The sequence below is a fragment of the Trachurus japonicus genome, chromosome 11 (genome assembly GCF_045865225.1).
Source record: "Trachurus japonicus isolate A0001 chromosome 11, Traja_1.0".
NCBI lineage: Eukaryota > Metazoa > Chordata > Actinopteri > Carangiformes > Carangidae > Trachurus > Trachurus japonicus.
The window spans coordinates 16,160,892-16,186,793 of NC_140917.1; the positions used below are offsets into that span (position 1 = coordinate 16,160,892).

At 40.5% G+C, this 25,902-nt stretch overlaps 3 protein-coding genes across 4 annotated transcripts; 1 reads left to right on the forward strand and 2 right to left on the reverse strand.

The window, feature by feature from the left end:
* Window positions 1-1,027: 1,027 nt before the first annotated feature.
* On the reverse strand, window positions 1,028-4,035 carry LOC146978548 (tetranectin-like). Its single transcript, XM_085791290.1, has 3 exons — window positions 3,807-4,035; window positions 3,535-3,633; window positions 1,028-1,543 (listed from the first exon to the last, which is right to left on the reverse strand). Exons 1-3 carry the CDS (start codon window positions 3,901-3,903, stop codon window positions 1,137-1,139), a joined length of 603 nt encoding a protein of 200 aa, XP_085647416.1. The 5' UTR covers window positions 3,904-4,035; the 3' UTR covers window positions 1,028-1,136.
* A 1,206-nt stretch (window positions 4,036-5,241) lies between these two features.
* exosc7 (exosome component 7) lies at window positions 5,242-9,612 on the reverse strand. Its single transcript, XM_085791281.1, has 8 exons — window positions 9,493-9,612; window positions 9,213-9,314; window positions 8,579-8,673; window positions 7,530-7,695; window positions 6,846-6,916; window positions 6,561-6,684; window positions 6,314-6,469; window positions 5,242-5,410 (listed from the first exon to the last, which is right to left on the reverse strand). Exons 1-8 carry the CDS (start codon window positions 9,547-9,549, stop codon window positions 5,306-5,308), a joined length of 876 nt encoding a protein of 291 aa, XP_085647407.1. The 5' UTR covers window positions 9,550-9,612; the 3' UTR covers window positions 5,242-5,305.
* Window positions 9,613-10,337: 725 nt separating this feature from the next.
* LOC146978550 (palmitoyltransferase ZDHHC3-like) lies at window positions 10,338-25,299 on the forward strand. Of its 2 annotated transcripts, none has more exons than XM_085791282.1 (7): window positions 10,338-10,730; window positions 18,447-18,778; window positions 19,984-20,108; window positions 20,823-20,919; window positions 21,393-21,474; window positions 21,615-21,745; window positions 22,780-25,299. In XM_085791282.1, exons 2-7 carry the CDS (start codon window positions 18,476-18,478, stop codon window positions 22,936-22,938), a joined length of 897 nt encoding a protein of 298 aa, XP_085647408.1. In that variant the 5' UTR covers window positions 10,338-10,730; window positions 18,447-18,475; the 3' UTR covers window positions 22,939-25,299. The 2 variants fall into 2 exon arrangements, with proteins under 2 accessions (XP_085647408.1, XP_085647409.1); XM_085791283.1 differs by having other exon boundaries at window positions 10,554-10,653.
* The last annotated feature ends 603 nt before the right edge of the window (window positions 25,300-25,902 follow it).

The window sequence follows — 25,902 nt, forward strand, 5'->3', positions numbered from 1 at the left end:
GCAAAAAAAAATCTACATCAAGTGTTTCTCAAATACCTGGTGTCATCTTTGAAGAGTGAATAAAACCAAAAGCATCGGCCAGAGGGTTTTGGATGGAAACGCATGAGAGTTAAGGTTAACAATCCGACACATGCTGCTGGTGATCCCGCTGTGTTTTGAATTGAACAGAAATATGTGGCGACCAGTGGAGACTCCAGGATGTTTGTAGCTCCGGGACAAAAGTGTGGTGCAGCAATTTCCTGTTGTTGTTGTTGTTGTTTTTACGGTTTGCATACAGACATGCTTTCTGTGCAGATGAACCAAATGAGATTCACTGTGTTATGGAAAGACACAGGACTGCTGACTGTAGTTAATATTACCATATGAGAGGTGGTGCAAGAAATCAAATAACTGCATTTCCTTGAATATGAAGCTTGGACAAAAAAAGGATTTGTTTGTTTTTTATTGATGGTAATTTTCAGGTTACATCAGCCTAGATATCATTGAAGAATACAAAACTATAGCAAACTGAAATAATTCTGAATGAAGATGATGAAGATGGACTTATATCACTTCTATTGTTCTGGCTCCCCGTTAGTAAAGTACAGTAGTTGGTTGTGATGTGGTTCCTGGGTTTAAACCAGTGGTTCTCAACCAGCAGTGAGTCATGGAGCTGTTGAAATGTTGTAATGTGGAAATAATGGAAAATTACACACATTTTTGTGTTGTTGTTACATTTGTGAAAGGTGCCAGCACCCACACATATTTTATTGTAGGAGCACTGGTATTCTGAATTATTATGAACATCTAAAAGCCTGTACATGTTTGGAAAACTAGATTTCTTGTTGTATTTAATGTAAAGACAAGATTCAGAAACATCTAGAAACTAGCTGCAGAAGAGAGAGATGATGTCCCACTATCTCTTGCTTATTCTTGACTGGACTTTATGACCACAAGGCTGCAAATTACATATCACCAGATCAAATATCAACAGCGAGACAAAACTAGCTGAGAACCACTGGTTTAAAACCTCTTTTCTTTTCTTTTTTTAAAATAGCAGGCAAAGTGGAGTTGCAGCAGTGAGAGTAGGCTACACAGACGAAGCAGCTATTATTATAACCGTGAGCAGAGTCGATTATGGTTGATAATAAATGTGATCAAACGATGTTGAACTGGCAGACGGAGGGCTTCTCGTCACGGCAGTTCTCGTCGGTCCACTTCCCGCGGGACGCCCCGGACAGGACGGCACAGTTCTGGGACAGGCCGCCGTCTGGCTGAGGCGACCGGGAGTTGGACGTGTCCCAGTTTTTGTATCTGATGCTGGTGCCGGTCTGGTCCATCCAGACGCCCTCGGTGGTCAAGTCGTTGAAGCCCAGCCACACCTGCTCGTCCGGGCCCAGCCTCTGGCGGATGTAGTCCCGGAGCTGGTCGTTCTCATCGCTGGACGCGGGAGTGCCCAGGACGCCGCCCAGGGAGTTGCAGTCCTCACTGGCTGTGTGATAGCGCTTCTTCAGTGGGTCGGCCAAATAGCACTTGTTGTGGATCTTTATGCCTTTCAAACAGACTGAAGAGGAAAATAAAAGAGAGATGTTAAGATTAAGATACTGTCTCATCTTTATTTTTTCCATTTGGAGACAATCAGGGATCCTGTTGTGTCCCTGTTATCACCTTGTCCCTGTTTTCACCTTTTTTTTTGGAGACAGGATATAAGCACAACACTCCTCAGTGATAATGAACAACATGATGCGGAAAGGATTTGCAGGAACAACTGGATATCATTTTGTGTTCTTGAATAGCAGATCAAACGGTTTGCCATGTGCTCCCCACATTAAAACCTGCATTTTCAAAGACTAGCTACACATGTATCCCATGTGTCTTTGATTTAAGAGAGGCATAATTCAGACTACTGGCTAAAACTTGAATGCATAACTGGTGCCTGAGCAATGTAGCTCATGTCATGTCACGAAATCAATAAATAAATTCCCCCTTTTTAAATGTTCCATGTTTAATCTCTGTTATTGTTGTGTTGTTTAATGTTTGTTATGTGTGATAACCACCGCCTGCTCCACATGTGTGATCATAAACTGTGACTTGCCTGCTGACTTGCGTGACTAAGTGCACTTCAGCAGGTCAGTGTTAATCATGAGTTTGACTCAGTCTGAGCTGTGGACAGTAATTAACCTGTTAGGAGGCCACGGGTCTGAAAAGTGGCATTTGACCCCTTTTGACCCCAGACTCTTCACCAGGCTCCATGTTATCTGTGTGTGTCTAGTTCGACAGTCGGTTTGAGTATGTAGTGTACTGTCCACACTGGAAAAGTGACAAAATAAAGGCATTAAAACAGCCACAATAGAAACTACATGTGTCGATTTTATTGTGTGGTTGATGTTCACATGCAGAATCAGAATAGTTTATTGATTTCATAAGGAAATTAGATCAGGTTACAGTTTCTCCCTCAGCAAAGAAAACAAATAGAAAATCGATTACGAAGGTAAACACAGATAGAATATAAAAAAAATCATACTTGTGCTATCGTATAATGTGATAATAAAAACTTTGGGTATGGCTGTGGTTATAAAATTACGCTAGTGTGAATCATTTCCTCAGCCACCCTCTGTGGTTGGAGGAGGTGGAGCTAACAGGTGGAGAAGATACAGAGTAGGCAGTGAAGTAGGTTTCCACAGTAGCTGATTCACAGCTCATATTACTCATCATACTTTATCATTTCCTCTTAGGATAAAGAGGTAAAGTAAAGGTTAGTTTTAATAACAGGAACTTTAATTTAATTGTATAGGAACTAAGATAAAAGTTCCTTACTGTCTGAGCCAAAAAGACATTAAAAAAACAAAAACAAACATGAGTCTGCTGTTGTATCAAAAACTCAACTGTTGCCTTTTAATAGCGTTAAAGATGCACTGAAGATAAAAATGTCCAGCAAAACCTGGGCTGTGATTATTTTATCCGTAGTTAAATAAACAGTAATGACACTTCATCATCCTTTTTGTAACAGCAAATCACAAGATAGATGACATGTTTGCAGTTGCAGGACTTTAAAAAAAAAGCATGACCCCCTGAAAGTGGAGAACTTTGCCTACAGACTTGACATTACTTGATACTTGATATTTTTGTTGACATAACTACTAAAAGCAGCATGCTATAATATGTACTACACAGAATTCACATTGTATTGGTTTGGGACATTGATAATGATTGGGCTGTGATTTGATGAGAATAATTATTTAATACTTGGGACCATGAGAGCCCTTTATGAACTAGAATAAAGTCTTCAGACCAGATCTTGGCCTCTACAACACAGGGTCTTAGTGCAAAATCCACCTAAATTTACACTGTGTTTTGCATATAACATTTAAAAAAATCAAAGGTGTTAAACAGAGCTATTACTGTAATATGCGATCAATAATCCAGCCTTGCTTCTGGCCAATTGGTTAACTCAACACCACTGGACCTGTGGGTCACTTGTGGGCCACATTTAGATAACACAGTCCTACTTAGGCTTATTATTTTTTCGTGAACCCCTTTAAAGCTCAGTTGTACCTGACTGCAGGGCCTGTTGCTCCTTGAGAAGGTTCAGCTCCTGATTGATGTCGTTGATCTGTTTCTGCAGCTCCTCGATGGCGGTGTCCTTCATCGTGTCTGAGTCCAACAACACCGGTGACACAACAACATTCAAATCAGCTGGTGTGACATTTTGTGCATGAAAAAATGACTAAATATTAACAGTTAAGTCTTATTTCACTGAGTTTTAACTGCTCTAATGTGTCATTTCTCATACAGGCTGTGAAGCACCAGGTGTTTTTTTCATCTACCTTTTTTCAGTGGCTTCTTCCTCGATGGATTCTGCTGAAGTGAGCAGTTCACCAGCAGTAGTACTCCCAGCAGCACACACACTCCTCTGAACTCCATGGTTAGACTTGTTGAATGAGACTGCTCCAACGTGGACGCTCGCAATTTATCTCCCTCTCTCTCTCTCTTTCTCACACCCTCCCTCTCATCGTCCAGAACAGGGAAAAATACTGAGATCCCAAACTGCCATAAGCAGGAATAACAATCTAACCTCAAGAGCATTTAAGGGTAGTGTGTGTGTGTGTGTGTCTGTCATCTGGATCCAGACACTTCACGTGGAGCAGCTCTAACCAGAGCCAGGTCTGGAGAGCAGGTGGAGACTGGCAGACAAAGCAAGACAGTGTGAAACAGTTATGACATAACTCTGTTGCTGCTTTCATCAAAGTGTACGAAGAAGAAGTAAATAAACACTGACTCATCTGTTGCATAAAGAGCTAAATAACTTGGTTACAGTTTATTTCTTGGCTTCTGAGGACCGCTTTAAGACCAATGCAATGGAATAAGAGTTTCTTTCCTAAACGCTGGCCAAAAAAAGGGGCTTTGGAAGCCTCATTTGGAAAAACGTTCACATTTCCAGGTGTTTCTGGCAGCGGTGAAGCCTTGAAATCAAAAACTCATTCATCATTACCTCTGAAGTCTCTTATCTTTTCATACATCGCTCTCTGTGGTCTTTTTTTTTTTTCTTCATCCCTCACTCTGCAATAAGAGCTGTGGTCTTAAGTAGGAGTTTGTTTTGGACCCGTCTGCTCTCAGCCAGAGTTCATGGCCGACAACAGTCTGAGGAGGGAGAGTGGTAACGATCCAGTCCCATCTGGTCTCTGTGTAAAGACTCCACTGTACACAGTCCTGCACTGACACGTGGCAAAGACAAGAGGACGCTGAGGCCGTATGGACACTACAGCACTGACTTCACATCTGCACCAGGACACTGAACATGTCACTCACATGGAAAATATATTGTTCAATAACACAATTTCATGGACACACTTGATATTTTGATAAACATGTCAAACATAGGCCCTCTCTGATGTCTTCAGTGCACTATAAATCTGTTCTGGATCTTTATCCCACACACAGAAACTATTCATCAAGTTGTTTTTTAAGCAAATATTGCAGATATTGTCTGTTTTTTAGTCTCTTAACTCAATATATTTTGTTTTTTTTTGATCAGAGAAAATAATATTTGGAAGTTTGAAGTGACTGATTAAATAATGATGTGACGATGAACTGATACTGAAAATTATAATTAGTTACAGCCTCGAATTAGACATTTAATTAATAAGAGCCCTGATATCTTCTGATTCAAATGTCATCTACCTCCATAAGGTTAATAAAGCTGACATTAAAGCCATACAGCAGCATGTGTAAATGTCAGAAAATACACAGGGGATCATGCTGTACAAAGTAAAAGTTTTATTAGAAAACGACATGTACATACACTCTGTAGATAAAGTGATCGATCTTAACCGAGGAAACCGACTTTCTGTTTCTTTGTTCCCAGACTCTCCTCCTGCTGCAGCAGCTTCATGAGCGGAGCATGAAGAGCTTTCCCGACCCGTTTACCTGCCTGGAGACAAGAACATACAGCTTTACTCATATGTAATCACATGGATTTGTCAACATAAATGCTACTTACTTGCTGTATTTTTTATATTAATAACATAATGTTCAACATGTCCTTAGACTGGATCATCAACAAGGTTTAACATTTAAAGCAGATTAAATCCTGGTTTAAACTGAAATTCAGTTGCAACAGCTACTTTAAAACTTTAAACCAAGATTATAAATTTAATTCTGTTACAATAAACTTTAAATTTCACTTAAATTTTGATCTAGTTTAACTCAAAACCAGTACTTGCAAGGTCCTCACAGCAGCAGATTTCTTTTCTTCCTTTTTTACTAATGTATGTGTTTAATTGTTTAATTTTCATTTGGATATGCATACTTTTCTGAATGGATTAAACTCAGTGTAAATAAGAAAACTTGGCTTGAATAAACTGGGTTTAATTTGAAATTTAATTGTAAACCTGGATTAAGTCAATTTAAACCTGGTTTCAATAAACTCTGATTTGGGCTAATCTTAGATTAAACTAAACCTTGTTGGTGCAACCCAGCCTTAAGAGTCCTCAATGAATCATGTTGAAAATTTGCATTTAGAGTTTTTATTAGTGTTCTGACATTTGGAGGTTATGCTCATGTTCTTTCTTGCTGAGAGTTAAAGGAGAGGCCACATTACACCCATGGAGAAAGAAAACATGTGATTTTCTTGGGTCTTTTAAACCTCTAAGCACTGTAAAAATACACCAGCACATTCATCCAACTGACAACAAAACCTGGTTGTTGGTTCAAGGTCGACTCTCACTGCTTTTATGCTGCAGTTGAATAAAAAGAAAATGACACCAGGTCGTGATGAAGTATCGCTTTGTGGGCGAGTGGAAGCCAGATGGCCGGGGAGGACGACTCGACTCACCTCTGTCATTTCAAAGATGCTCTCTGGATCCAGGCTGCCTCCGCCCACCTTCCTCGTGCAGGTGACTGTGCCCTTGTGTGTGACGGAGATGATGAGGCTGGCCACTGAGCACGCCTTCTCCTGCAGAGTCGCATCCACCACGTGTCTGTGCCCCACCTGCAGAACAAAAAACAGTACGTGTTTCACTGTCTGTGGGACTATGGGCTTCAGACATTCATTCCTCCCCAGTATCAGCAGGTGATCTTACCTTACACAAGGTGACTATACACGGGACGTTTTCAACATTTAATCTCATACAGTCATACGGGTCATCTGACAGCTCGATTTCCTTTCCTCCTTCGTCATCTGCTGATATGTGCACTCTGGGAATTCTGTCAGTGAGACAATCAGAGATTTGTCTATGCGCTTATTCAGTGTTTATGAGCAAAAAGCTAATTAAACTGGAAAACATTACAACAGTTAGAGATCATAGGATTAAAATATATCCAGTCATAAAAACACAAACACATGGCATAATGACGCCTTAACTTACTTTGTATTGAAGAGAGCTGCCTTGATAGCTATTGAGATGGCATCGTACAAGTTTCCATCACACTGGAGGAGCTGTGGAGACAGAAACAATGGACCTCAGTACTCAGATCAAATAAGATGTCAAATGTGCTGCTTTGATTTAGTGCTCTACTGAAACACAGCACAAAAACAGTATTTCACATGCAAGATGAATTATTACATCATATCCTACAAGTAAGAATAGATCAGAAGTACAAATACAGATGTTTTATTGTAGTGTATTTGACAAATATTCCACAGAATGGGGACTGAAACAAACTACTACACAAATACCAGGGCTGCACAATTGAATTAATCCCAATATAGCTGAAAACTGCCATATCCAAATCGCAGAAGCTGCAGTTTTTTTTTTATGAAGGTAAAATGTATCACAATATTGGTGTGTATTGTCAGCACCAAGTGTTGTGTTGTTACAGAAATGCACCGAACAACAAATCATATTCTCAAGACATAAAGAAACATGTTTTTCTGGTACAAGAACCCAGCAAACCTCACACCATTTTTTAAAAACGAACATGAAGTAAAAATAACGATTCTGGGGAAAGAAATTGCAACTTCATATCACAGTCACAGTCACAATGTTTGCCATACAGTATGGTGGTTTTTTTTTTGCATTTCAGTGTAGGCCTCATAGATAGACACCCACCAGCACATCCACATAGAGCAGCCAGCAGTGTTCTCCAGCGCTGATGCAGAGGCTCTTCAGGTCCACGCTGTGTTTGTTGTTGAAGACTTTGTAGAGTGTGTTACTCAGCTCCGTCCCGAGCTCCTCGCCTCCTCTGCCCTCGAATTCAGGGGTGGCATTAGCCGAACTAATAATGAATGCACAAAACAAGACAATAAATGTGTATGGTGGTCACAGAGCACCTATCAGTCACCCACCCCACTGCCCCCCTTCACAAGCACGTTGGATATAAATATGGCACTACTATCCTTTTAAAGTTCACACATCATTGGGATCTGCTGCAGACATGTCAAAGGCTACAGGCAATACAACACCACCTCCTAGTGGCAAGAAGTCCGTCAAATCATTCATAAAACCTCTTCAACTAAGAGGGATTTGATTTGATTTATTCTTACAATGAAATTGTTAATCTTGTTTACAACGGAAACCTACTATTGTAAAAAACAGGACCTACTTCCACTTTTGATTTAAAGTCAAAATATATCATATCATTTTGTCGAGTAATTTGGTTTAAAAAATGGGTTTATTAAAAAAGGTAGTTTCAAATAATACCAAATATCTACAGTGTATAATTTGGGCAGCTTGTGTTCACTTCTGAATTAGTGTTTTTGACAACTGAGCAACATTTCTTTGAAACACGATTACTGTGTTGCCCTACTCTCTGTAAACTGCTCTAAATCTATTCTGACAGGATTTCCCGCATCTCTGTTCATTCACAGTATAAAAAAGCTGTTAAATTTGAGTTATCTTACACTTACAGTGGATACCACAAGTCAATATATTGTGTGTTCAGCCACTATAGACAATGTTAGAAATCAATAGGCATTGATTGGTTCCAATACTCAATGTTTGAATTCTATTTGCATTAACATAATGACGTGTGTGGATTTGACTGATACTCTTCAGTCCTAAATTAGCCAAAAACAGCCATTTTTGCACCAGTTATCCTGTCCACGGTCGTCACCAGATTGCAACCTGACTGACTGTGTTTGTTTTTGCACCAAACCTACCAGTCAACAAAGAACTCCAGATAACCTTCATCTGGCACCAGGGGCCTTGGTTTTCCTATTTCAGCCTTGATCCCAACCAGAACCACAGTGTGACCCTGACAGACACAAAACAGGAAGTTATATTAGACAATTGATCAGGATGAAAATGAGCACAATAAAGAGATAGAGTGTGACTAACAAGCAGTAGTGTATATAAGCTTTTCCCCAGCCACAGTGAGACTGAAGGCAAATGCTAAATAAACACAACTGTTACAACATGGACATCACTGCCACTTTTGCACTTTGATGGACTATGCATATTTAAATTTCTGTGCATATAATATATTTTGGCAGCTTTTTCTGTGTGTTTTATTTTCCAATGTTATTTATTGATGTTTTCTTTGTCTTATTTGCCTTAAATGATTTTAAAACGTTTTAACTCTTTTAACTCAGTCTGACTCCCGGGGGACTCTGCACAAAAAATGTTGTACACAGCTTGTCTGTGCACAAAATGACTAAATAAAGTTTTTGAAACTTGAATCTAGTATATGTGCAAATTGAAAAGTTAAGAGGGGGTTTAGTGTGAACTGATAATAAAGAGCCAACGTGTGGGACTTGAGGTGCAGACTGAACTGAAGTGTGAGTTCATCGGTACCAGTGAGACTTTGGCGGATCCGTCTGTGTTGGACACCACGTCCGTCTCCACTTCCATGTGTCTGTAATCCTCACAGCCTCGTCCATCCACTCTCAAATCATCCTGAGGTCAACAAGAGTGAACAACATGTCAACAACACAAGACTTTTTAGTTATAGCAGCATGCTAACACAGCTAACTTCGTAGCATTCGTGGAGCACAAATCGCTGCTGTGACATTTGTAGAAAACATTATTTAAATCATAAAGGGCCGAGGCTCGAGGGTAATAATTGAATACTTACCCGTATGCCGTGTAAAATATACACCTTTTCTGCCTCGCTGACTTTAACTGTTGCCATAATGATGTGAAAACACTGGTGGTGGCATGTGTGCGCGTCGCTCTCCTACTACGTCATCAAAAGAAGACAGAAAACTCCCATCACAATCAGAGCAATATTAGAAATTATCTGTCACAATTCAAAGTACAAAAACAGAAAAAAAAACATATCCAGATACAAATAAACAAACAAGCCATTTACTTTATTTATAGCACAGTGGTTTTTAAAAACTAATAAATAAAAAGGGAGCATCATAATAAAGAAAAGTGGCGTATGTTCAGGTTCACTTACTGTAATCAAGAAACGAAATTAACTTATTAACTTTGTCAGTAACTTTAATCAGCCAATGATTTATACATAATTTGGTCCTGACAGTTGTTGTGATTGTTTGCACATCTGTTTTTTTTCTGTGTGTTTTGTTCTTATGTAACTCATGTCATATAAATCCATTCAGGTGTAAGACTGCAGTCAATTCAGTGTATAGTCTTTTTATGTACCAAAAATAAAACGTATTCATTCATTCATTCATTCATTCATTCAAAGACACAGGAGGGTCCATAGCACCAGAGTAAAACACATACAGGATAGAAACATCAGTAATATACAACAAATAAGTAAAAATTCCAAACATGAGAATAAAAGAGGAGAAGTACATCTAATAATATGTGAGAAATATTCCCAGAATGCAGAGAAACAAATTCGCTCATTTTAGCTCAGTCTTTTTTAATGAAGGGTGGTGGTGTAAGGCAGGGAGAAGGGGCTGCTGCCTGTCAGCCTGCGCTCAGGGCAGCGCAGCTCCTCGCGGGGCGCAGAGCAGACTGGAGACTTCCTGGTTTGGCTCCGTGAGGTTTTGTTGTCCCACCGCCCGCTGAGCCGAGCGGACCCGACACAGGAGCTAGGCCCGTCCCAGCACCCAGTCCTCGGCAGCGGCTCCACACGGATAAATCCACCACCCAACCAGCCTCTTGAACGAAACCGAGGCAGCGGCGGCGGCGGCGGCGGAGAGAAGCGGGTGAAGCCGAGGCGAGGGCGGCACTGTGGAGAGCAGCTGCCCGGGGATCAGTGAGGTTAGCCCGGGCTGAGCTACCAGGCGGAGCCGCGGAGGAGACTCTCACTCTCAGTCTGGTTTTCACTTCACCAGCCTCGAAACTATACGTGACGACTTGAAGAAACTTTTTGGAGACAAAGCAGGAGACAGCGAGGTATGTTTGTTTGTTTTTATTACAACCAGTGGACCTGCTGCTTTTTAAATTAATCTGATGTAACATTAGGTGTTGTGAGTAACAACTGGGAATCCAGATATCCCGCTCCAGCTGACACACAGTTAACTTCCTGCTCGGGGGTTTTATTGCATTAGCACTTTCTGAAAGTTAATTCATTATAGCTAATTATAAGACACTAATAACCGTGAACACCCTGCTAATCATTGCAAGAGGTGGTTTAAGCAGCAGAAGAGGAAGAAGAGGCTCTGCCCAAAAGCACTACAGCAGAGCAGCTGTGCACTGATTTACATTTTGAAGTGGTACAGCATATTTTCATTCATTCACAATGTCTTGTTTTTCCTCCATTGAATCAAATCAGTTCAAAAGATGTGTAAACAAAGTTGCAGTGTATAGCTTACATCTGCAAGAATAATTAAATAGCCTATATGGCTGCAAGGACTGACATTTACAGTTTTTCACTATTACTTTTACCTATTTTACTGAGCAGGTGTAAAACATAGGAATGGGAAGGGACATAAGTTTGTTCTGACCTGTAGTTTTTAAACTTTACCTTATTTACATCATAAATGAAATGTATTTGCTGAAAATGACAGTTTCTTGTATGTGAATCTGTGTTTGAGGCTCTCAGTCAATACTGACAGTGAAACCATCACACAGCAACTGCAATAATGGCTTGAGATTTCTTACTGTATAAACTTTCTTTATAAACCTTGTTTATAAAAGATTATTTTCTTAAAGAGATAATAATCACCACAGGCACTCGAGTGTGTGAAAATGTGTCAATGGATGTTTTGAAACTGGAAGGGTGTACACTGAGGCAGCAGGTGTACAGATTTCTTCATCTGTATTAATCCTGAATAGTATCTGATAAAGTTTTTCATCCAAGTAGAGTCCAGATTTTCACATTTGTATCACCAAATGTAAAAATAAAAACCTGAGGAAAGTCATAAATTGCAAAACACATTTGAAACTAGAATCATCAGAGAGCATAAAAAAAATTGATCACTCTCAATAGTTTGCAATCAATTTTTTGTGCATGTTTCAGCTCATTGCCACACACTTACAGTAGCTGTGAAAGCTGCTGCCTGTTACCAAATATGGTTCCTCCCTCCTTGGTGTCACAGCACAGTGATTTTGATAACTGTACCGTGCTGTGTGTGAATTGTATTAGTCTGTGTGGAGCATTAAAACTTCACCTGTCAGTATCTGGTGTTTTCCATGCAGTTAAATTGATTGATTTCACAGCTATCAAAATCTACACCCCACTACTACTAGAAAAATGTGACTGACTGGGCTGTTTTGTTGTTGCAGTGTCATAGTAATAATAATTCCTGATTGTCATGTGCCTATAACAGCTCATGTGACACACTCTTGTCTGGATCTACTGTAATATGCCGACTCAGAGTGACATACACTGACAGCTTCCTATTGTTTAGTTCACAAAATATTGTTTTTAATAAGCTGCCAAATGAGGTTAATCAGTAACCTATAAGATCTCATCAGAGAGTTCATTCATTTCCCCTCCCATCACGTCTCTTCATACCTCTCTCATGTCTCATTCTGTCATTACATTGGCATGTATTCCAGCAGGTAATCAAACATACCCGATGAATCATTAACTGAATATCAATCTATAGCTACAATGTGTATGTTTGGAGTTACCTCATTGCCATAGTTACAATCTGACAGGACTGCATCTTCATCGTGATTAGTGGCATTTCAGCAGCTCTTTTCTTTAGGTTAACATAATTAGAGAAAGGCTGTTATTTTAACAATTAGGTCACTTTTCACTCGAAACACACTCATTCACTGGGAGGAATCTATAGACTCTAATACAAAAGAAACCATTGACTTAGCAGACAGTCGTTAATGAGCCCTGGTGTTGCAGTTAGTTTCACTTCAGGTCTTTCATGACTTTTTATTGTTGTCAGTTTCTATCTCGTCCCATCATCTGCATCTTCAGTAAACACCGTTTTTGGGGGCTCTCTCTCTCTCTCAGTGTCTTTTGTCTCTAATGGAGAAGCAGACCACTTAACAATTACATTACAAGCAGTTAAAAAGCATCCTGCATCTCCCCCCTCCTCCTCCTCCTCCTCTCTGGAACCAGTTTTACTCGATGCAGGCAACTCCCACCAGCTGAATCAGCCCGACACACAGTCACATGAGTGATCAGACTGATAAAACTAAAAGTCTGTAAGGAATTAAGATTTTGTCCAATATCACATACCAACTCATCTGAAAAAGGCTGTGTATTCTGTAAAATCCAGTTCGAACATGAGCAATTTGCTTTGGTATTTTGCAGTATTATTCCTCTTCTTGCCAAAAAAATAAATAAAAAATATGAATGTCATTTCCCTGTAAGGGCAATAGGAATATGCATAATACCAGGGTAATATGGAAATATTTAAGTAGATTACAATGAAAACTCAATCAAAAACACATTGGCCTAATCCAAAAGAGTAAAGAGGGTTTTATCTTATAAAAAGACCAAGGAAATATCATGTGCATCTTATTCTCCTGATAATAACTGGTTGTTATGACTAGAAAGGCACAAAATAAATGCACATCCATTTCCCATTTAACCAAGTATAGACACAGAGTCGATATAAACAATGAATTAATCTGAATCTGTAAAAACGGTTGTAACCTCTTTGAAGCCAGCAATGATGGTTTTTCTATTCTGCTAAAAGAAATGAATTGATAGACTTTTGAAAGGTGTTTGGTAGATAGTATTCTGCATTAATGTGTAACATGTTAATGTAGCTCTATAGCATGGTAATATGGAGTTCATCTGGTGTTTATACAATTTTAAGTAGTATAATCCAGGCAGTGCAGTGTGAAAGCATCACCTTTACAATATGAAATATCCTCAACAAGTCTCTCAGATAAGCATAAGTGGAGTAACTGGGTTTTGTTTTCTACTGTTTACTACTATTTGGAGCCAGGAAAGATGGCTCAGTAACGCTGACTGGCAGTGAAAGTGATATCTGCCGACTCCCACTGAGCCTGACTGCTGCTGGTTGAAGGTTTTATGAAAGGTTTGGGCTGCAGGGTTCGGGTCAGTCAAACTGTAGGAAACGGAAGGAAGTGCAATTTGTTTTGATCAAGAAGACAATGCCCCACGTCGACGTCGTCTACCTTTGTGTATTCAGAGTGTGATTAGCTGGAAATGGCTGAAATCTTTCAGATGGGTTTTTATTTTAGGATAATCTGAACCGGGCTGACTCGCATGATTTACCTTCTGTTCATTTTCAGACCCATTGTGTAAGTCTTGGCAGGGTTTGCAAGAGTTTTATCATCACTGATGTTTCCGTGTTTGTTTTTCCTCGCTGTAAAATGAATAGAGGTTATGTTTCAAGAGATTCCTGTATAATCTTACAAATATACTCTCTACTGTATTATGTGTCATGCTTGATTTCTGACCTCACAGTCAGGATATCCTCCTGTTCACTGGATACACATTAATGCATGTTGTTTTCAGTTTTATTGAAACAAAACCAAACATGAGTTACTTTATTACAGCAGAAAAGATGAAGCTAAAAGGTTGATATAAAATGTTGAAGTGATAAAAGAGTTTTGTGGTTTGAAGTCTTCAGGAGTGTGAAGGTGAGGGGGCCGAGGTCTGCAATGAATGGACTGTAAGATGTTTTTTGTTAAATCCAGACATGACTTTTATGATTAATCTGCTCCTGAACGTGCCGTATCGCTCTCGTTCTGATTAAATTCCTTTCCTCGGGGAAGCATGCCACACTCGCTGCCCAGCTCTGTGTTATCGGCGTGCAATAGTGAGGCCTATTTTTGCCTTTCTGACATTTCATCCCCCTCTTTGAAGTCACTTCATCTTTGTCTGCACACACACTGAGACTTGCTCAGTTGGTTATTCATAAGCCTCGTCTCCAGCCGGCCCGGTGCAGCTCAGGACGACTGTGAAGGCTGCTTCTGTTGTTGTTGCTGTTGTTGTTGAAGAAGTGCTGCTTTGTTTCACTTCATAGTGGTGAATTACAGCCTCTTAAGTCTGACAACAGTCTCCTCCTTTGGCTGAGAGAGAGAGAAGGACCCTGTGTGGACTGTGTGTAGTGTGTTGGGCAGACGGTGTTACTGTAGTTCCTCCTTCACTTAATGCTTCCTCTAGTGTCCTCAACCTCATTTCCTCATTCACTCTGTCTTATTAGCCTCTATCTTTCTTTGTGTGCCTTGAGGATGTAGTGTACTTAGTCTGTTTACACCAACTCTCAGTTGTTGTGGTGCAGGCAGCAGCACTCCAGCACTGTGATTATATAGTGTATTTGCAGACACGACACATGTACCGCATTCAGTGTTGTGCAAGTTCACACCCTGAAAAGTACACTAGAAAGAACGAGTTCATAGTTCAGGGCAGATAAAGATGAACTAGTTCATGTTAACATAGGATATGAATGTAAAGTGTTGTCAAATTTCTGTCAGTATGATAAATAGTAATAAATAATAATGTTGTGACAGTTTGGATAATTAAATTCAACCTTTATTCCCACACTGTACAGACTACCCATGACATGATACATAAGTTTAGTGATGGATGGAGCCATTCAATAATATTATGTATTCTTCTAGTATGTTAAATATATCATGAAATTCTACAGACAGAAATTTGCTTGGACACACTTTATTCAATAAATATCATTCGTGCACAACACTAAATGCAATGTGAAACTCTCTTGTTCCAGCCTCTCAACTGTTAAGATTTCTTTTTCTTTTTGTTGCGTAATAGTAAATGTCAAACTTGAGGGTTTTGAAGATGTCACCTACAGGTTTCTGGGAAACTGTGGAAGACACCAAGACAAAAAAAAGAGGCCATAGGTTGTATGTTCAGCAGTTTTTTTTTTTTACAAGGGCAGAAGGTGAGGTAATGTGACATAGTGTAAAGAGTGGGAAAGTGAGGTATACTGTATATGGAAATACCTGGCGGACGTAATTTGCATTCAGTGTGTGTTTTTTTTTTCCGAGTGACTTCACTTGTTTGTTTATAAAACTGCTTTAAAAGCTCAAACAAACAGTCTTCAGCAGTGGTAGATGTCTCTGTACTGTAACAACACACACCCACTATTTATGCCAAAATCTGCATTAGGATAAGTCTTAAGCCGGATGTGTAAGGAAAAGTTTTCATTTTTATACAGTCTATGATTTAGACACATCAGCAGTTGAAGAAAGCTAATATATGGCAGCATACTGCAATATTCTTAATATCGTGACATTATCGTGTCGCAGGGCCTTGGGTGATTCCCACCTCCGGTTCAGTCCAAAATCAGTGTTAAGACGTCAAAATTGTAGTTTTAAGATGACAAAAGATTTATATTTGAATTCTTTAGATAAAAAATTGCAGAATCCACCTCAGTTTTTCAGGAAACACACATATGGGTCATAAGTTGGGTTTCCATCCACCTTTTCTTAAAATGCGCATAAATACTTGAATGGAAACGCCAGAAATTCGAATAAAGGCAGTAAATGCGCATAACGGGGTGTTCCCACCAAACGCGATGACGCTTCATCGCGCGTCGAGATTACATGTAAAGTCAATGCAAACACGCGATTAGTCGCGTCATCGCGCCGGGCGATGCGATGGACGCGATAGCGCGGCGCGATGGACGCGTTGGCCGCGAAAAATCGCCTCCATCGCGTCGCCCGGCGCGATGACGCTTCATCGCTCGAGTTGAAATAATTGAACTTTTGCGGCGAATTCGCGTGAAGACGCGCCGCGACAGCCAATCAGCTTTGAGATCGTCACCGACGTGCTGACGTACGGACGTACTGGTGTTCCCTTGGCAGCTTAGTCAGAGCGAGTCTATTGACAATATTAGAAGTTTTCTGGTTTAGTTTAGTTTATTATTCAGATCCCCATTAGCTGCTGCAAAGCCACAGCTCTTCACTGTTGCTTTTCCGGTGCTGTTACAAACGTTTCTGATTTGGAGATTCGGACCTGAAAGCCCGTTATCACTGCTGTTTTCAACCAGCGGGCGCTGCGAGCCGACCGCCCCGTCCCAAAGCACTCAACAGGCGGTCAGTCACACAGTAGTTCACGGAGCTGTCTCCTCCTCCTCCTCCTGCAGCCAGAGACCCACACCGCTGTTCCTCTCCCATCTACAGGGACAGGAACAGTGCAGCAATAGTGGTTATCTCTGCCAGACAGTGTTGCCAACTCCTCAGTAAGCAAAGTCGCTATTGGCTGTCGTAAAAGTCGCTAAAAGTCGCTAAATGACGTCATTATCTCAGCGGGGGGGGGGGGGGGCAGCGGCGCTCTTTATGTCTGTGGTGTGGAGCAGTGCGTCTCTGAATGCAGCGGAGGCAGCTCCGTGACACTACTGTGTGTAGGCTGAATACCTGTGAGTGCCCGCGGCAGCACCGCTGCTCGTTGAAAACAGCTGTGGTAACGTGATTTCAGGTCCAGAAACGTTTGTAATATCACGGGGAAAAGTCGCTAGATTTGTCGCTAGTCGCTTTTGACAAAAAAAGTCACCAAGAGGGGTTGGAAAGTCGCCAGATTTAGCGACAAAGTCGCCAAGTTGGCAACACTGCTGCCAGAGAATGAAATAGTGGGAGAAATGTTGTTGTTTGGGCGGGCTCGTCGCGCGACGCGATGCCGCGACGAGGCGTTTTTTGCATATTGAACCAGCGTCAAAACTGGAGCGTCTAGCGCGACGCGATTTCATTTGACGCGCGATTCAATCGCGTTCATCGCGTTTGGTGGGAACACCCCGTAAAAGTTTATACGCTTGGAGGAGGTGGATTTGTCAGCGTATCGAATAAAGGAAATGCGAGTTTTTGTGATGGAAACAGATTATGCGAATTGAGGCAGAGTTTGTGGGTGAAGCTGCTGGACTTCACCCAGCGACGCCCCGGTCTCCCAGCTCTCCTCTCTGCACCGCAACACAAACGCTCCGTATCCCATAATCTTTTGTTTATGACGGTTAAGACTACACAAACACACGCCGTAACATCGTTATGTAACTTATTGATTTTTCACCGGCTTCGTATGTAAACAGATGCACATGGAGGAGAGGAGCGTAACCAGAGCAGACTGTCACAGTTCCCTACTGTCTTTCTGTGTAAATATCTCATGTTACAACATGAAAACCTGCAGTTTATATTCAAGTGCGGCCTATATATGTATTTTCTTTTAAAATATAGCTGGTGCGGTTTATACAGGTGCGTCTATAGTCCGGAAAGTAGCCTACGTAAATTGTCCATGATGTTGAGTGTCAGCTGAGTGTCAACTGTTGGATACATTCACGCTCTCTTATGACGTAATCTCACGGTGCACTCCTCCTAATCGCAAAACAATTATGAATGGAAACGGGCATAAATTCGCTTTGCTTTTTGCGCATTTTCACAAAATCCGCTTTTAAATTCGATACGACTTGGATGGAAACCCAGCTATAGAGAGGGTTTAAAAAACAACCTACAGTATGTGGTGATAAAAAAGATGCGACCACTTTGGTTGTTTAGGTTGGAGGACTTTGTTGTTTCTGACATTTTATAGGCCTCACTCATTATAGATATAAATAATCATTATTTTTAGCGGCCTACTCTCACCATCCCTCATTGACACACATTTAATCCAAATCCCTGGCCTAACTCTCTAATTCCTTTCTTTCTTTCATTTTCTTCCCATCCCTCCGCTCCCCCTCTTCCTCTCCATCTGTCTCCCGCCGCTCCCCGCAGTATGTGGTTGGAGCCACGGGCGTTGTAGGATGAAGAGCCCGGCGCACCGCACCAGGGACATCGAGCGCCAAGCTGGCTACCTGAAGCCCGAGCACTGCGCCCCTCCCCCGCCCCGCACCGGCTCCGACACCATGTGGTTCATCCGCGACGGCTGCGGCATCGTGTGCGGCATCATCACCTGGTTCCTGGTCTTCTACGCCGAGTTCGTGGTGGTGTTCGTCATGCTGCTTCCCGCCAAGAACGTGGCCTACAGCCTCTTCAACGGGGTGATCTTCAACGGCCTCGCTTTCCTCGCACTCGCCTCTCACGCCAAAGCGATGTGCACAGACCCGGTCAGTCAGTCAGTCAGTCAGTCACACCTTCAACGGTCTCATTACTGGTTTGGGAGTGCCCGATCTTTCTTATTAAACCACTTTATAGGAGTGCTCAATTATAATCACATTTTTTAAGCAAACAATGTGAGTAAATGGAATAGTGAATTGGAAATGTTTTGGTTAGGCATAATAATAGCATAATAACCTATAAATAACAAGAACTCTGAAGTTTTCTCTTTGTTTTAGTGTAAAGAAGTACATTATCACGATGTTTTCCAAAACATATTATGAACAACTTGAAATTTCTTGATAGAAATATGTGCAATTTCAACAATATTATGCCTCTTTCTGTCTTCTATATCATTTTCACACTTCCAGCGGGCCGGATTGGACCCTCTGATGGGCCAGTTTTGGCCCGCAGGCCACATGTTTGACACCCCTGGGTTAGGGTTTTTTGGTTGGACAAAAAAAGGAGAACTTGTGAGGAGGACAGAAAGGAAACTTTTCATAGATATTAATAATTTTTCATTCTAATAACTGGCAGATTAATATTAGTTCTTCTAATCAAGAAAAACAACTTTCTCTTATTACCCCTTGTCAAAAGTGAGATTTGCTGCTTATTTTGAATTAATTGTTAATTATTTTGTTTTTTTTATATATATTTTTAATGTTTGAAAATAAACAAAATGTGGTGACTTCTCTTTTGGCTTTAGTAAATAGGTTTATTAGGGAAAATAATTTAGCAGATTTATCAATGACAAAACAATCATAGATAGATCTAATACAGCCCATACATCAGGCTTGCAACAAAAGACAAAATCCTAGATAAAGATGATTTGTAGTTCTTGCATCTGCTCTTTTTTCAAAAATGTTTTTTTATTATGAATCATCAGGTTGTACAGATACGTTAACCACAATTGATTATTCAATGCTTCTCATGTATAATAGCTGCAAACATGATGGGGAGAGAAAAAAAATAAATGAAATAGAAAGATACATAAATAATGTAGGTAATGCAGGGTCCAATCAAAGTTTGATATAATAAACTCTTGGCTCATGATATCACACACTGGAACATTTAAAGGTCTAATAATTCTGGTGATCGTCTCATCGTTCTGGTCGAATTGATTTCTTGCTGTCGGTCCCATCAGGAGGGAGCTCCTGGAGCTGCGCCTGACGTAACAGAAACTTGTCAACACGTTTTTTTCTAACCTCTCTCCCAGGGAGCCGTGCCTAAAGGGAACGCTACCAAAGAATTCATCGAGAGCCTGCAGCTCAAACCGGGACAGGTGGTGTACAAGTGTCCCAAGTGCTGCAGCATCAAGCCTGACAGAGCTCACCACTGCAGGTACAGAGCTCACCGTGTGTGTGTGTGTCTGTGTGTGTGTGTGTGTGTGCGTGTCCACCACTTTTCATTTCCAACTTTCATTTCAAAGTCTGCAACTCACGGAGGAGAGTCCTGGTGCGACGCTCCCACCGGGGACTCCTCTCCTTCGCTGTGTTTGTTCCTCCTGCCCAGCTCTCCCCTGTGTGTGTGTAATGTGTGTGTGTGTGTGTGTGTGTGTTCGGTCGCTGCGCAGCTTTTCCCTGCGGACTCTGCTGCTTGATAATCAGGGATCCCCGCTGTGGCTGCTCAGCAGGTTTCCTGGGATCTGAAGGCTGGAAAAGTGCAAAAAACACGGCAGAGTAATTGAATTGTAAAGTGGTAAAGACAAAGAGTTGGTGTTAGTTTGAATGGAGTCGATTTTTTTTGTTGATGTTTAACATCATGAGTCATCGTTTTGTGTGCTTCAGATACATTTGTCTCTAATGACCCGTAGGAATAAAATATTACGAGCAGAGTGGCAGCAAAACAAAGCACACAGGTAGACTGAGAGTGACTTTCTGCTTTGTCAGATGATACATGAATTATACTCTCACACACACACACACACACACACTGTGATTCACTTGGAGAAAACTTAAACACTCAGGTTCGTCTTCTGTTTGCCCAAAGTCACAGTTTTCCACTTTAAAAAAACAATTTTGTCTCAGTCTTTATTATGTATGTGTGTGTCCACAGTGTGTGTAAACGCTGCATCAAAAAGATGGACCACCACTGTCCCTGGGTGAACAACTGTGTCGGAGAGAACAACCAGAAGTACTTTGTGCTCTTCACGGTGAGTCTTTACCCACCACCACAGCAAAACTTCCTTTTTTTTCTAGTTTTGTTATAAACTGTATCATCAGGCTGAGAAAAACACACAAAGAAGAATAATTCACTTTCCATGTATCAGTTTTTTATGATGTCTATTTTGTGAGTTAATAAATAGACACTTATACAAGTAATCTGGAAGAGCAGGTCACTTGCCATACAGTAATCTAGTCTTGATAATAACATAAATGAATTATCAGGGGGAAAAATCATGGTAATGAAAATTAAAGACAAGAAAAAAATGAAATATGGAGGATAAAAAAAATATTTGAGTCAAATTTAATACATAAATTATAAACATGCCAACAGCAAAGTATTAGATTCATATTGATTAACTGTCTCTCTTGTTCATTTTGTGATATGTGGTTTGACATTGAGCTGAGCTTCAGTAGAGAAAAGAATTTCTTGTCAACATTGAATATTTGTTTTGTTTTTCAGATGTACATTGCACTAATATCCTTCCATGCGCTCATCATGGTGGCTTTCCATTTTGTGCTCTGCTTTGAAGAAGACTGGACAAGTGAGTAAGACAGTGCAGCCCTTTTGCAGGATATGTAGTAATATATTAATATACATTATGATTTCCTATCATTTTTATTCCTGTATGTTCATTTTGAAAGGAAAACGCTTTTAACTCTTCTTCTTCTTCTTCTTGGTCAGAATGCAGTAACTTCTCTCCACCAGCAACCGTCATCCTCCTAATCCTCCTCTGCTTCGAGGGTCTTCTCTTTCTGATCTTCACGGCCGTCATGTTTGGGACTCAGGTTCACTCCATCTGCACCGACGAGACGGTGAGTGAAACTGCCGTCATTTCACTTCCTCATCGCTCCGCTGAGAACCTCCTGAGTTCACATGGTCGAGTTCACACAATCACATGTGTTGTTCACAGTCGTTCTTTATCGAAACATCAGACAGGAGCAGGAAGGTTTATCTGAATTTTACAATATGACTATTGTTTTTTAACCAACTGTACTCGGAGCTAATTTAAGTTCCACATTTTTGGTCCAATTATCAACAAATTATTGAGCATGTGTGAGAGATGAGCTCTGTGATGAAAATACTCACAGTACATATAGAGTAAAACACAGAAAATGAAGTATAAATAAATACAGAAATAATTGAATAAATATCTAAATGAATGCAAAATAAACTAATTTTGGTAATGAAATGTATGTACCATTTCTGCTTTTGTGTGCAAATACAGAATTAAATAAAAGCAGAATCATGGAAATAGAAACAGATCAGGGATCAGTTTAGCTGAGGCAAACAGGTGTAGGTTGTTTTTTTTAACTGCAGAACAGTTTGCAGTGCAGCTGAGGTCACGTCTGACGTCCTGAGATAAGTCTCGGTGACGAAGGTTAAGGCTCTAAATTCATTCGGTTTGTTGTTAGCACGGATGTAAATAGAAGAATTGACTCTCAGCCTCCAGGCAGGTGGAGATTAAACTGCATCTCTTAATGTATCTGCTCCAAACACCCACGACGAGGATGACTCACCGTGTCACACTATTCACTACAAAGATCATATTTTTCGGTCAATATCCGTCAGAGCCTGTCGTGCTCTGAGAGTGTGTGTGTGTGTGTGCTCTTCTTACACATCAGGAAATACTGGTTGTGAGCATAGACTGTATATGGTTGTGAGTCACTGAACCCTGCTCATCAGGAAAAACAAAGAGATGCTTCAACGTGTCTCTTTTCTAATCCCATTCAGTGGTTATTTTCTGTTGGTTCATTAGATTTTAAAGACACGTCTGTATCTTCGCAGCTGACACGGTTTTGCGTCAGCTTTGAATAATATGAGTTATATCTCTGTCCCCCCCCTGCAGGGAATCGAGCAGCTGAAGAAGGAGGAGCGAAAATGGGCCAAAAAGTCTAAATGGATGAACATGAAAGTGGTGTTCGGCCACCCGTTCTCCGTGGCCTGGCTGAGCCCGTTCGCGACGCCCGATCACGGCAAAGCGGACCTGTACCAGTACATAGTGTGAGAGCTGGAAGGTGCTGTGGACTAAGACTGATCAGTCCCGGTCTGGACCTCAACGAGCATGAACTCCTCTCCTCCACTTCTATACTGTCTTTCTTTCTTTCTTTTTTATATTTCTTTTAATTTCATTTCAGGGTATGCTGTTGTTCAGCCATTGCAGTTTTTTTTCTTTAAATATTTTCACCTTCTTTATATTTTATAATTTCCCTCTTGGTGCTGACTGAGATTAATGAGGAGTAGCTGTACCCAAAAAAACATCAACAACAAAAAAAAATGCAGCAACAACTTGACAAGAAGCACTTACAGACACTGAGTCCTGCCTCCTCCTCCAGACTGAAGCTTCCTGCATCATTTCCTACGGTGGCCCTGAGGGGCCAACTCAGTGCAACTTCAGGAAAACACACGCAGAGACACAAATGTGCTGCAAATCCATAAAACGACTTCAATTTAACAACACATGAGCTGAGGCAGTTTTGTTGAATGTCGTAGTCTTTAGCCTGGTCGGTCACTTCTTGTGTTTGTGTCTTTGCATGTGGTTTCTTGAGCTGCAGTGAATTGAGCCTTCATGGCCACCGTAATCTCCTGCTTCCAGAACTAAACAATGTGAATTGAAGAACACTTTTTGCTAAGCAGCCACGCTCCAGGTGCTAAGACGAGCCACCTGATGTCGTCGACCTGTGAACATTGTTGTTGTTGTTGTGAACCCGTCACCTCCTCTTGTTTTCCCGTATCCCTGTCGATGCAATAGTCTTTCGCTGGATGCTGCAGATGATTTGCCTTAGAACAGCGCAGTAGTGAACCGTGGCATCTGCTATTTAAAGAAGAAGAAAAAAAAAAACGTATTATTTTGCCTTAACTTGACGGTCGGGGTGAGACAGGATCACATTGGTTGATAACACTTTGAAATGAGCTTGTTCTTTTCCTTCTTCGACACCGGATGAGAGGATTTCTTCAGATTGAGCAAGAAATATATTTTAGGAAGAAAATTTTCTTTTGATTTATGTTGTGAGTGCACTAAAATCCCAAGAAAGTTAGAACAAAGGCTGGATTAGCATTAGCTTTAGCCTCTCAGTGGCCAGTGAAAGTTATAATCCTTAAGATTTCACACTAAGCTGATTAAATTAGACCTGGTGAGCAGCTGTACGGCAGGACTGGACGTTTGTTTACAGCTCAGCCAAACAAACTAACTTTCAAAGTCGACGATCTGATCTGATGGTGCACATAGTGAGAGTAGTTTCCCACACTACAGTGAAGTGCTGGATGACAAACTTACCTCATTTTGAACTAAATCCACTAATTATAAAAACTAATTCAAATAATTAATCTAAATGTAAATACATGAAACAATTCAGAACACAAATTCTATCAACAACTACTTATTTATTTTATTTTAAGGGAATCTTAATGATTATAACTTTAATATCTGACACGTGCAGGTGAAGAAAGTTTTGTAAAATATTAAAAGTGACTCTTCAGTTTTATTATCCACCAGGCAGTTTTACCAGTGTCCTTCCGATGATTTGATAAGTGTGTGCAGTAAATGTCGACGACCTCTTTGCGTGATGACCCCGCACAGTCACCAGCTCAGATGGAAAGTCAGGGAATAAAGCAATACACATTGCTCTGAGTGCACTGACCCTAAGTGTAATTCACTCACTTTCAATTGATGGAATTTGCTTTCGGATGATCCAGTCTGTTTGTCATACTCTGTGGTTGTCGTGTAGTCTGACTGGAGGAGAGAGAGGCCTCACAGGATAAAAGTGTTGATTAATATTTAAGCCAGTGGAAAATGTTCACTGAGGCCTGAAGGTCCACGATACAGGTGCACATTTTATATGTGGCAGCTGTGAACAAGCCAGGCCGACCAGTGTGAAGAGATTTACCTGTGCTGATGGGGAACAGGCCACTTCTGAGCATTTAACACTAAAAAGGCCTTCGCTCACCCGCGTCTGAAAGCCTTACTGTAGTATGAGTTGTGCTTTTAAGAGATGATGGAAGGAATTACTAGAAGATTAACTACAAACTACTGTTGCCAAATCGAATGCTTAATGAACACACAACAAGACAGTGAAGGACCCAGTTCAAGTAGAGCATTGTCAGGAATGACATTTTATTTAGGCTTTTAAAATCACTGGAGGTTTTTAAAAAAAAAATGTTACAATAATGTGGGGATGCAACAGTTGCTATCCAGTTTACACAGACAGGACACCAGCTTTCTTATTTTTCTTGAATTGTATGTTCTGTTGTGTGGTCAGGTATGAAACTATTTCGAGTACGTACTATGGACCACATGTTTTTTCTTTTTTTTTCTTTTTGACTGTGGTATTTGTTTAAAGGGGAATGAAATAAAATTATGTATGTGACAGCTTTCTGTGAACTTTTATTGACTCAGTTTAACAGTTTACTGCATATTTTATTTTCTTATTGGGTAACATTTTAAATTCACGGATGCATTTGATTTGATTGGTATTTTTTAAAATTAATTTTAGATAATTATTTGAATGCAGGATAATTCATGTTTTTTTCAATAGCTTCCAAGTCATGTGACCTAGTGAGCCCAAACCAATGCAGAATGGTGTAACTCCTCTATATGCATAAGACACAGTACTCTGTATGGTATTTTTTGTGTTCCCTCTATTTTATATGAATATTTTTTAGGAAAAAAGAGCTTTTTTTTAATAACTTCCAAGTCATGTGACCTACTGACCCTACTGACATCCATTCTGGATCAATAAGACACACCACTGTTTATGGTGTTTTAGTGCTTATTCTATTTTATATGAATATTTTTATGCCGTATTCATGTTATAGAAAACCATGCATATGCTCCTATTTGCTCCTCGTGTTCCTGCCCTAAAGAACTTATTTTTCTTGTCGACCAAACAACGCTGCTCTCGCTCTGCCATCTTCGCTTGCGCTGAATTTTAAATACCACCAGTAATACATCACATCATCATGTTGCTTATAC

Coding starts and splice junctions, on each gene's coding strand:
- LOC146978550 (XM_085791282.1), top strand. CDS start 18,476: ATGAAGAGCCCGGCGCACCGCACCAGGGACATCGAGCGCCAAGCTGGC. Junction 21,475..21,614: donor CTTTGAAGAAGACTGGACAA/GTGAGTAAGACA, acceptor CTTCTTGGTCAG/AATGCAGTAACTTCTCTCCA. Junction 21,746..22,779: donor CCATCTGCACCGACGAGACG/GTGAGTGAAACT, acceptor CCCCCCCTGCAG/GGAATCGAGCAGCTGAAGAA.
- LOC146978548 (XM_085791290.1), bottom strand. CDS start 3,903: ATGGAGTTCAGAGGAGTGTGTGTGCTGCTGGGAGTACTACTGCTGGTG. Junction 3,634..3,806: donor GAAGAAGCCACTGAAAAAAG/GTAGATGAAAAA, acceptor TGTTGGACTCAG/ACACGATGAAGGACACCGCC. Junction 1,544..3,534: donor GCAACAGGCCCTGCAGTCAG/GTACAACTGAGC, acceptor TTTCCTCTTCAG/TCTGTTTGAAAGGCATAAAG.
- exosc7 (XM_085791281.1), bottom strand. CDS start 9,549: ATGGCAACAGTTAAAGTCAGCGAGGCAGAAAAGGTGTATATTTTACAC. Junction 6,917..7,529: donor TGCTCTATGTGGATGTGCTG/GTGGGTGTCTAT, acceptor CTGTCTCCACAG/CTCCTCCAGTGTGATGGAAA. Junction 6,470..6,560: donor GTATAGTCACCTTGTGTAAG/GTAAGATCACCT, acceptor TTTGTTCTGCAG/GTGGGGCACAGACACGTGGT.